At 35.3% G+C, this 12692-nt stretch overlaps 1 protein-coding gene across 1 annotated transcript in view; it reads right to left on the bottom strand.

The window, feature by feature from the left end:
- Positions 1-10428: 10428 nt before the first annotated feature.
- The window catches only part of LOC108724062 (uncharacterized), a 6707-nt gene continuing 4443 nt past the window's right edge, over positions 10429-12692 (bottom strand). The window contains exon 8 of the mRNA XM_018450219.1: positions 10429-10624. Coding sequence (XP_018305721.1) covers positions 10429-10624 — 196 coding nt within the window. The remainder of the gene's footprint in view (positions 10625-12692) is intronic.

Genomic DNA, 12692 nt, shown 5'->3' with positions numbered 1-12692 from the left:
GAGCATATGTCTATAGGACTTTTTTTCTTAGTTTTTTACTCCTCTACACGCTCCCGAAGTTTTGCCATTTAATTTGGAAACACCCTGTATACAGCACTAAGGCACTTCCGTCACATGCTGGACGTCAGTTTACCATCCTGACGGATCATAAACCGCTGATGTGAAAACGCCTTCAAACAAGATCCACTGCGCAATTCTCCAAGGCAAGCTCCACATTTAGAATTTATTAGCCAATTTTCAATGGACATCCACTACATCGCGGGCAGCGACAATATAGTAGCGGATACACTATCCTGAGTCGAGGGAATACAGAAGGCCATATATTACGAGGAGTTAACCAAAGCGCAGAAAGCAGATAAGGAACTAAAAAGCATCCTGACAGAACCACATTCTAAAAATGGAGAGAGTGCTGATTCCAGGAATAGGGACATACCTGTACTGCGATACAAGCACACAGGTGCCGAGACCATTCGTCACGCGAGATTTCCGATGGCAGTCATTACATAGCCTGGCACTCAGGAACCAAAGCAACAGCAATACTGATGGTAGAGAGATACGTGTGGCCAAATATGCGTAAGGACTGTAGGCGATAGGCACGTGCCTACATCCAATGCCAAAAAGCAAAAATCACGAGGCACAACATTACATCGGCTAAAGATTTCAGGCCCACGAGAAGGTTCGAGCACATCCATGTGGACATTGTAGGACCACATGGAACTAGTTAACTAGCTCGAAGTACTGCTACAAGTACTGCTTTACGATAGTAGATCATTATACACGATAGCCAGAGGCAATCCCAATCGAGGAGAAACCCCATTTCTGGAGAAACAGTAGCGAAGTAGATTTTCAGCAACTGGATAGCGAGATTTGGAACTCCGCAGCGGATAATCACTGACCAGGGACGTCAATTCGAAGCCAGTCTATCAACCAACTCACCGAGCTGACAGGGTCCACGCATATCAGGACGTCGACATACGAGGGTCGTTCGAAAAGTTTGGAGCCTAACGTAGAAATAAGTATTTTTTCGGTCAAATTTAGTTTTATTTTTCAACATAGTCATCTCCTTTTAAGTCGATACACTTTTCCTAGCGATGCTCACATCTCTTTAACCCATTCGAATAATAGTTGGCGTCTTGCTCTGCAAAATAGGCTTCTATGGATGTAATCCACTATTTTGACTGTTCCTTCGTCTCAGGAGTGAAGTAGCGGATCCAAGTTTCATCAACAGTTATTAATCGACGCAAAAAATCCGACTCGTTTCGGTTAAACCGCTCCAACAGAGCCTTGGAAATGTATATTCTCCATTTTTACAAAATCAGAATACGTACAAAAAATGGAAACGTTACTTTCTGACACTAAGACGTTTACGATTTTGACACACAATCTAGTGAATAAAATGCTAACACAGCTTAAGACTTTACTGAAGGAATGGAGACAGGAGGAGTTTGTAACGGAATCTGTTTATAACAAGTTAAATTCTTCGAAACCTGTTTCACCCCTTGCATATCTCTTACGAAAAAAACTCTCAATTTTGGGCGTTAAACACTAAAGAAAAACGCTCAAACTTGGGTGTGATTTCGGATCGTTAACTGAAGGTTAACGCCCAAAGAAAACCATCAAAATAAATAGCTTTATTATATTACATAAAATTAATTAAATTGTTTTATTGCTAAAATAATATTATTAATTTGCAACATATTCCGGAATACACACGACAAAATTATAATTGAAAGAAAGAACGCTTTCTCTCTTGTTTGAGAAGTAATTTCCTTATCTTTCTAAGCGGTCACCCATCCAATCTCGTATCCCATCCATGCTTAACTTCTGTAATAATTGTACGGGAACTGCTATTTCAATGATCCAAGAACACTGAATGTTAGTGGATGTATAACTGTGACATATAGGGCTGCGTTCGGAAACATCATCTGGATACCTCCGTGTATCATCTTATCCTTTTTTCACATTGGATGAACAGCAAGGATGATGTTTCCGAATGCAGCCTAGATAAAGTTTGTCAAAAAGACGTTTCACGTACAGTTAAAATATATTTCTTTCATAAATGAATCTGCGGCGTCCATATTCAACATTTCAGCGTTAATTCTCAATCATAAAGATTAACATTCAAGTGACTCGTACACTCACAATTTTGAAAATGACACTCAAAAGTTTAAGCCGTTTAAGACACTCATCTATTGAATGTCATATACAAGTGTTGAGAGTAAACCGCGGTTGGGTATGACCATCAAATTCGGTGTATAGTATGGTGTATACACTAAACTATTCACCAGATTTGATGGTCACATACAACCGATACGTTGATGATCAATACTCAAACGACATTTAATATTGAGTATCTACACCAAGGTAACACCGAATATTCATGGTCACCTTCAACCGACACCCAACAATGATACTCAACTCTCAACTGACACCCAATGTTGACGATCAAACTTCAACGTACACTCAATATTGACGGTCAATACTGAATTTTGATGGTAAACACTTAAATTTGAGTGCTAATATCTAAAAAATAAGAAGGTTTTTTTTCGTAAGGGATGGGCTTCCCAAAATACAGAAAATTGAAAATCCGCTTCGCATCATAGTTTCTTTAGTGGGAAGTTCTCTCTATAATTTAGCCACTTTTTTACATGACATAATACATGACAGCATACTAGTATCTAATAGTTTTATAAAGAACAGTTTTCACTTGACTCAACACATTTCTGACTTGACAATCTCCGATGAAGTTCTTTTATCCCTCGACGTGGTCGTTTCACTTTTCACTAACGTAACTATTGACTTGATAATGAAAGGCATAGAGAGGAGATGGCCTCTCATTGAAAGAAACACGAGCATTCCTAAAAAAGAATTTTTTGAAACACTAGAACTAGTTTTTAATTCAACATATTTCAGTTTTAACAACAAATTTTATAAACAGACCTTTAATGTTCCGATGGGCTCACCATTATCACCCATAGTAGCAGATATAGTCGTGCAAGATTTAGGAATGGAGGCTTCACAGAATCTTCCAGTTGCACCCTATACATGAGATATATTGATGACATTGTGCTAGCATATGATGCTTCACACATTGTCGCACTGTTGGACACTTTTAACTCATATCATGCCAGATTAAAATTCACAATTGAAATGGACGACAAATTAAATTTTCTTGATGTTTGCATAATTAAAAAGGGAAATTCTCTCATTCATAATTGGTACCACAAACCTACTTTTTCTGGCCGATATTTAAATTATTTTTTTAGACACCCTTTATGCCAAAAAGTGGGAACAATTATTGGATTAATAGACAGAGTTCTATCGCTGTCCCACCCTATGTTTCATCAAGAAAATTTCGAGGCAATAATTAAAATTCTGATTAACAACGGATACTCTTTGAAACTCATTTTTACTATGATCAAAAAAGGCTATCAAAAAATTCAAACATTTGAATGCTCAGAATCACAAATCTAAAGACAAGATAACGAGTAATGTTGAAATGAAGGCAAATCACAGATTTTTTACAATACCATTTATTCCAATTTTATCAAAAAAAGTTAAATTCTTTAAGAAAGATTCCGCGATACACATGGCTTATAAAGAGATTAACAGTCTAAGAGGTTTCATCAAGGGTCATAAAGATGTTCGTCCCAATCTTTCTCGAACGGACGTAGTTTACAAAATTAATTACCGAGCATGTGAGGCTTCATATGTGGGTCAAATTGGTAGATGTTTGAAGGCATGTATTAATGAACATAGAAATCATATAAACTGGAACACGACGCAACATTCTGTAATAACTGAACACAGGATTGGCCATTAGCACGAATTTGATTAGGAAAATATCAAGATTTTAGATGAAGAAAGAATTCTCAATAAAAGACTAATTTCGGAAATGATCCATATTAAACAACAAAAACATGGTTTAAATTTACAAAACGATACTTCTTCTTTAAACCCACTATACATGGATTTGCTTGCGGAGTCTTGATGCCTTTCTTTTCTTGTTATTATTTGTTGTCTATGACCATATGATGTCTTTATTTTGACTCGCAGTACAATTCAGAACGTCGACAGCACAAGACCTTTGTGTCGGTTCACGAGATTTCTCACATGTAAGTTTAATTAAAATCAGAATAATTTCAGACGAATTATCTGTACAATAATTATTTTGCTCGTTTGACACGAATGACTATTTAACAATTCTGACAATTTAATGAGGGTGGTTGTTTATTGGCTACTGCTTCAATGTAATTGACATCGTTTTAATTTATGTAAGTTTTTACACTATTTTATACAATTTCTAAGTATTCACTAAATGATTATTCATTTCGTTATACAGCAAATTGACCTTTGGTTAAAAAGAGATGGTTGTTGAGGTTTTGCCATCCTTTTTGTACTAGTTCGATTGTTAACCACAATTTATTTAATGTAGACGAAGTTTAGAATTTGTTTTTATATTGAGAAGGACCCAAAACGAAGGGTTGAAACGTATATTGCATTTTTGTTAGAATCATCGAGAAAAAGAGATTTCTATACACCTGAACAACTGGCGTTGGCTGTTATATATACTTTTATTGATATATTCTTCGAGCTTTAATTTATATATTTGTTTACAAAATCACTGACATCGACTGGCACAAATGACTGTCACACAACAACTGAGCGTTCACAATGGCTACAATTTTCACAGGTATCTTTCAAAACATGTACGATTGTAGTACCAGAATGGTTTTGACGAGTAATGCCATCTTTATGTTCAGATTCAAAACTTTTCAAACGATCCTCGTACCACCCGCAAGCAAATGGGATGGTAGAGTGGTTCCATAGACAGATGAAGGCAACCATTAAGAGTCACGAAACAGAGAGGTGAACTGAGATACTACCAGTAATCGTCCTAGGGATACGCGCCACCTGGAGAGAAGACCTAAACGCAATATCAGTGTTACGTAGCAGGCGACGGACACAATTTTTTCACGGGTATAGATAATGTTATCTGTTTGTTCGTTGGAGATCGCGGGCTATACGCGGTTTTGAGATATAGTGACGATGGTTGATTCCGTGTCGTCCCACGGACGCTCGTTTGTTCCCACCAGATATAGTACAAAGTGGGCCGGCACTTCCGCGCAAGTGCGACACTCCGCGATCGTGCGCGTGGAGGTGAGCGAACAAGAGCACCGAACACACCTATCGAATCGGTGCGGCAGCCCGAGGTGGAGGAAATGACGGTTGGCGCGGCAATATTCCGCCCTTGTCGGGAACGGCTCAGTATCGCGACACGAGTCGCAAATTGTTTCCCGGCTGACGCGATGTATTATACTTAATAATTAATAATTAATTAACCCACGATAATATATTAACCCACGATGTTGCGCAAATCGAGGAAGCGATCCAGTTTCTATAGCTGGCGCGCTATTTAGAATGTTGGTCCCTAAGTAATGTTCTCCGTTACGCGGACACATAACGACGAGACATTATAGGACGAAGTTAATTCGATGAGTCCATGCGTACGATTGGCGGACATGCACCAGTATGGCGCGAAATACAGACGCGTAACACGACGGCACCACGCGATGATTCACCTCAACCAAGATGGCGGCGCCCGTGCTCCACGTGGCCGAGGATGCTAGGCAACGTGGCAGGAAACGACGCTATGAGTAATTTATCGCTCTTACCTTGACGATCCCCCGCAGCGACACCACAAGCGGCGATCTCCTGCAGCCCTAGTAATGGTGGCGTGAATCGGTGGTTTATGCTGGAACTCCAGATTCGTTACGCTGTCTTCATCAGGATTTAGAGGAGCGGAGTGAAGAATGTGCGGTTATGGGGAAGTCGCAATTAAACGCAATATTATATACATATATATGTATAATTATTCAATGAAGCACACAATTTTACATCAAAGTAGTGACACTACGCAAAGATTAACATGAATTATGATTATTGCTTTTTATAAACTTCGGTGCGCGTACTTATTTACCGAATGCGCAGATTAAAGATTAAGGCATAATAAGATTTTGAAGAATTACTCAGATATAGAAAGATTACTCAGATATAGAAGGATTACTCAGATATAGAAGGATTACTCTACAGGTAGGAACACTTTTAGAGGATTAGCACGTGTTCGATTTATAGAATAGCACGGCGGGAGCTCTGACGCTAGGTCAGCTCCTTTGGGAGTCCGGAAACTGAGAGAGCGAAGGACGCTTCCTTCTGGAAGGGTTGAGCGTCCGTCGCCCCTACTTCACACGTAATCGGGGGGGGGGAATTCTTACGTAATAGGGAGGGGACTACCTTAAGGCAGGTTTCTCGTAGTAGTGACTTAATGTTGTCTCATGTGGAGGCGGCGTGTCATGTTATACTTAAGTCAGTGGTTATCATGCGAAAAAAAGAAAAGTCACTAGCATGCAAACGTAACATCAGTAAGTAGAATAGTAACGGCGGTTCTAATTCACTATGTGTTAGTGCGTGTACGTATATGCGCTATGTAAGTGTGTGTGAGGGGGTCGGGGGGAGTGCACACAGATGTTAGGGTCCCGCGGCGCGGGGAATGACGTCACAGGGAGGGGGATGACGTCACGGAGAGAGGGAGAGGAAAGCGCGTCACCGATGGAAGGGGGCTCATTTCTTCTCTCTCTCCAACCTATTATCTTTTCTCCCCACCAGTTGTAGGGTACAGTTCTCTCTGTCCCACCCGTTGCGACCCTATTATTCACGCTCTCTCTCAGCCGTTGCGACCCTATACTTACCATCATATTCACGCTCTCTCTTCCTCCCGTTGCGCTCTCTTTTTCTTTTAAGATTTAATTTTATTAAATAGATAATATTTATCTTATGATTTCTTTTTTATTTTATGGTACGGCTTAGTAACTACCCAGATAGACTTGTATGACGATCACGATATGCACAAATTAATTTACTGAAAATTTAGAACAATTTTATAATCATTTATGACATTATAAAAGCGAAAACGTTTATATTAAGGAAAATATAAAATTTAGGTTATTTGAATGATTAAATTTTTTGTTATAGAATTACAAAAACATATGTATGAAAATATATCTTCAGATCTATAATATTCGTTTTACGATATTGCTATATGAAATATTTACATCATACATAATTAAATGAAATACATCGTATAATGATGCACATTTGCAATTATCATGTGATGCTATAGAAAGCTTAAATAATTTTTAAATTTTTCTTCATTTCATGCCGCATAAAGTAAGATAAATATACTGTAAAATTTGGGTAAACAAATGTCGATTTTGATATACCGAATTTTGTTGAAAGAATTCGTAATCCTGATGTGATGTCATAGTAAGCATAAATGATTTGTAAACTTTTACTTATTTCATGCCGCATAAAGTAAGATAAATATACTATAAAGTTTAAATAAACATGTCGATTATGAAAAATTCGCGCGAAAGTCCACAGAAATCACGCAGTGTGGCGTTGATTTTTCCATCGAAAGTTGCATGGTTTGAAGAGGGACACATGATGGAAATGTGGACTTGACCTTGAGTGACCTTGTCAAAATCAAGTTAAGGTCATTAATGTTTTTTTTCTTAAGTAGAATCCCTATTTTTTATTACATATTCTTGTAGCTAACCTCGAGAGCTTTCCAAAACACTATAATTAAATTCATTTTCATTAAGTTATATACTTTTCGAATTATAAAGGCTTGAAAATTACAGTACCGCCGGCATTAGCATTACCCAAGGTGTCCGACGGACGGCTAAAACCTCTTGTTGTTCAGAATCATGGATAACTTTGTTCCTGGATAAATTTGTCAAGATCAAGGTCATTGGAGGTTGTTTTTCTTATTTTCATTTTTGCACAAAAATTCATTTCTACGTAAAAATGAAAATAAGAGGTACAACCTCCAATAACCTTGATCAGACACCCGTATATAAACATGCATATTACATATATGATCAGTACGAATGACAAAATAAAATCCAATATATGTCAAATTTATAAGTGTTCAGACAAGCGTGCGATTAGCTCAGCGTTAGCGTAGGTAGGCTACCACCCCAAAGATTGTAGGTTCAAATCCCGTCAATACTCCATGCGTTTTCAAGAATATTTATAATTGCGTTATATAATTATAAGAATTTGTATGTACAGAAAAATAATTAATAAACTTAATAATTATTCCGAAAATAAAAAATAAAATCTAAAAAAAATAAAAACAAATTAAATTATAATTAAATTTTTTTTTCGTTAAAATATACTCAGTAGACAAATGTACATATACTTTACAGCAACTTCACGTTTATCTTACAATCATCCAATGCTTCATAGATGAGCCGATTAAGATCCGAAATATTGCAGCAGCATTTAGTAAATCAGAAAACGAAATATCATGATGTGCAAATATGATGTAAATATGAGACACTAAGAATCAGATTTTTGTTTGTCATATTTACATCATATTTGCGTCATAGTATTTCATTTTCTGATTTACTAAATATGACTACAATATTTGGGGTCACAATCGCCTCACCTATTACGGATTTGATGATCGAATACAACGTAAAGTTGCAGTAAAATTTATGCGCATCTGTCTATCTGGGTAACTATAAAAGAAATATTTTTAAAACAGTAAAAATAGTGAAGCGCGCTTTTTATGAACTAATTCAATATGGAGGTATGAAAAAGGAATGATGAAGAGATAGAGAGCAATGATTTTAAGAGGAATATAATTTTAACACATAGTACATTTACTTTTTTTCATATAGCGAACCTATGTACAACAATCATCTACATCATTCACCATATAAAGACAACAGATTAAGCTTCTTTTTTTTTTTTAAATTAATTCTAATAAAATTTCATCATATGTTATCATCATGGTTATCAACGTCATCATCGCAATCATCACCATCATCGCTACAGCATCTCCGTTTCCGTTTTCCGGTAAGTCGTTCATTCAAAATAGAGGCATCTGCTTCTATCGGCTGCACCTGACCTATTAAATCTTCAATGACCCCACGAATTTTCCTAATTTCGGTAACAGACATATTTCTGAAATAACAATATGTAAACTGATCGTGAGATTAATAATAAAACGACTGGCACCAATTGAACGAACTCGATTCTCCGCATGAACGTTCGACTATATAGTTAAATATATCAGAATCTTATTAGCAACAAGATTGCATAACGATTTATAACGAATCTTTATTAACGATGAACTGAAAGATATAATATACACTAAAAAATAGAGAAAGTATAACTGTGCTCCAATGCGGCTACGAATTTCTGCTTATCGCGCTCGATTCGTCATATCTCGCAATTGACTATCGCGCACAACGCCGCTCTTTTATGCGATTTGTCTCATCTATTGTTTGATGACCTATCATTCGCAAGCACCTTAAGAGTAATCGCCAAAATATATTTTACTAAGGGAAAAAAACAGATCTTACAGTGCATCAACATTAATGTATTACTTTATACTTACAATTGGTCCATCAACTGAGCCTTGTTGCCAATGCCAATATCAAATTGAACCCGAAAATTCTTTGGCGTCTTCTCAGTGACGTCTTCATAGTTAGATAGATACATTTATGTTATTGTATAAAGATGAGACATTCTCAAATAAAATATCAGCATTTACACGTATGTATGCGACAGCGTCAAATAACTCCTCGATGTTATCCATACTAACTCAGATTTTTACAAGAGACTTGAACCGACCGAAATCTTCGAGTTTACTGAGAGAACAAAGAAAAATCATTGCTGTCTAGAATTTAGGGGCTGTAGAGTAGGGATGTACGCTTGTAACAAAAAAGTTTAGACTATCATGATAAATATATTGTTTTCATATCTGCTCGTCTACCGTTTTTTCACTACCAAAAAAAAGATTAACGAAGATTACATTTCTTTTTCTTTGAGAAATTCCAAGTTACCTAACATGAAGGAAATGAGTCATCTATGAAAATGAGTCATCCCCACTATTAGTATTGAATACATATCGAACACTTTATTTAACTAGGTATATCAAACTACTACTGAACGGTGATCATTATTGAAGGATTCTTGATTACAGGGAAAGGGGAAAGAAATTAAAATGTATTTGAAAAAGAAATCTCATTCTTCTTTATTTTTTAATTTCTTATTTTTATCTTCTTTATTTTTTAAACTTGATATCATTGTTTTTGACATTGCGCGATCACCAATTGTATATTTTAAATACATTCTGTAACGCACAATTCTTAACATGATTTCCACATCGCACAGTATTAGTAATATTTAGATTTCGTAAAGAATCTGTATCTTCGTAATCAGCATCGAGGGTCTCAATGGTCAAGTCATCGCTATCGAGTATATCAGCCATCCATTGATGTTTTTCACGTCCTTTAACATATACGACAGTCTTATTGTCATTATTCTCTTCCACAACAATTACAGCCATTGTAATCAGGCGTTTTTTTCCACCATGCTGTACGGAATCATCCCATCTTCCCATTTTAATCCAAGTTGATAAGCACTCAGCCAGAAAACGCAATCCTTTTCGAATTTTGTTAAGAAATTCGATGGCATGGTATACATGTCAAAATGTAATGAGAGAATGGCTCCGTTTCTCAACACCATCACTTCCTTCACGATAAAATTCCTTCCAATGATAAATCCTTGTACAAACGATCAAAATAGGCACGTATTAAGATAGCATGTTTTCCTTATGTCATTGTGTTTAACGCTATTTCAAAGAGATTTTAAATCGATTCCTGAAGTGATACACATATCCCTTTGTTATTGAATATTGTCATGCTTACTGAATGTACAAAAAGATTTACTTACAATATTGTTACATTAAAGATTCTTTAAATTAATAAGTTTTATGCATACTCGGCCAACTTAGGACTTTGAAAAACTAGGATTTGGCAGGTGAAATATCAACAATTGTGTACAAAAAGCAAAATCAGACTTTACCGTATGGATTTAAAGCTTTATTGTCACAAAGTTTACCTTTACCTCACGGATCGCATTAGTAGTAAGAGACTTGGCAACACCGCAGCTGATACGAAGCCAACTTCATAGAATATAGAATTCGTCCCTGTTGTGACTGACTGTCATATCGCGAAGTGCAACGTTGTCAAATATACACTCGACTTTTCGAGTCGTTGACAACCTCATACATTTGTTAATATTCTATATACACTAATAATTTACTAAAAATATAACACATAGATAGTATTCGTAGTTCATTACATTAATATTACATATTATACGGAATCGCTGTAATAACAATTTATTTCAGTTGCATTTTTGACAGCAAAGTAATAGGCGAACTTCCTTAATGTTTCCATGCAAACGTTCGCTACCAGAATCTAAATTATCTTAAAGAATTCGTTACTCGTGTACTTTTAATGTTAAAAAAAAAAACATTATGAATTCTTTTCAAAGGTATAAGAGATCGACATTGTTGGTCAACTTAAACTGTTAAAAATAAATACTTTATTTCTACGAACGTTCTTGCACGGTCCATGTTCACTGCTATAATATTCAATCATTGTTTAATAATGACAATCATTTATTGTTATAATAGAATTAAAATTATATATAAATTGCTGCAAAGTATGGTTTTGTCTCGTTATTGTGATCAATCACAAACTTTCTACAGATACAACGGTAAATTCATGACATTAGCTATACAGTGTTTCTAAATTTACTTCATATATAATTGTACATTATTAATTTAGTTAGTTTTTTCATTTTTTCTTATTTTACATTTACCTTATAATATTTAATTACTTTTTAATTAATTTTGTAACAACCTAACTTTATGCTCGGACGTAGCTCGTCGGAAACTTTCGGTCCAGGGCTTAAAGAGGTTCGAACGGCAAGGGGAAGATCCCACACAGCACGAAGTCGACTGTTAGTTAACTGTCCGTCGACAGAAGATGTCTAAAGTCGACTTTAAAGTCAGACTGAATGTCAACTTTTAATCGACTAAGAGACGACAAATGTCTTGACTATAGTCGGTCATCAGTCAGCCTATGTAGTCAACTTTAAGTCAATTTTGAGTCAACTGTAAGCCGACAATTACGTAACCTAATTTCGACTACGTCGACTTTTAGCCAATATTATGCCGACTATAGGTCTACTTTCTACTACTTACTACTTACTATAGGATGACCTAACTTAACCTGTATTTCTTACTAATTCTAATTGAATATTCACATTTCTCAAAAAACTTAATCGATTTAATTTTACAGTACTGAAGAATAATTATATACTTCAGTATAATAAAATTATATTAATTAAGTTTTTTAGAAATTTTACATTTTATTCACACACAATAATATATAATGGATAATAATACACAGAAACATTTATACATCAATCTTTAATTGTAATACATTAATAATACATTAATCTTAATCAATTATTTATATATCAATCTGCATTGCACATATTTTATAAAGATATATGTAGAAATGTACAGCTTTTACTTTTTTTATATTATATAAATTCTATAAAATTATTTAATTTTTAATTAATTAATATTAAAAGTCCGATACCGACATACCACTTTGTTTTTAAACAATATTTCTTAAACAAAAAGTCAAAATACAACTTCAAAAACATAAATACAAACTAAAAAGTGTCTTCTATCAGATAGTATAAGCAGTTTTTATAATACTGTTTGCAATTTTGCAATAATTAAGTTTTTCGTAAAT

Source organism: Mycetomoellerius zeteki, unplaced genomic scaffold (assembly GCF_001594055.1).
Source record: "Mycetomoellerius zeteki isolate Tzet28-1 unplaced genomic scaffold, Tzet1.0 scaffold269, whole genome shotgun sequence".
NCBI classification, from domain to species: domain Eukaryota; kingdom Metazoa; phylum Arthropoda; class Insecta; order Hymenoptera; family Formicidae; genus Mycetomoellerius; species Mycetomoellerius zeteki.
This window is presented reverse-complemented; position numbering and strand designations above follow the sequence as displayed.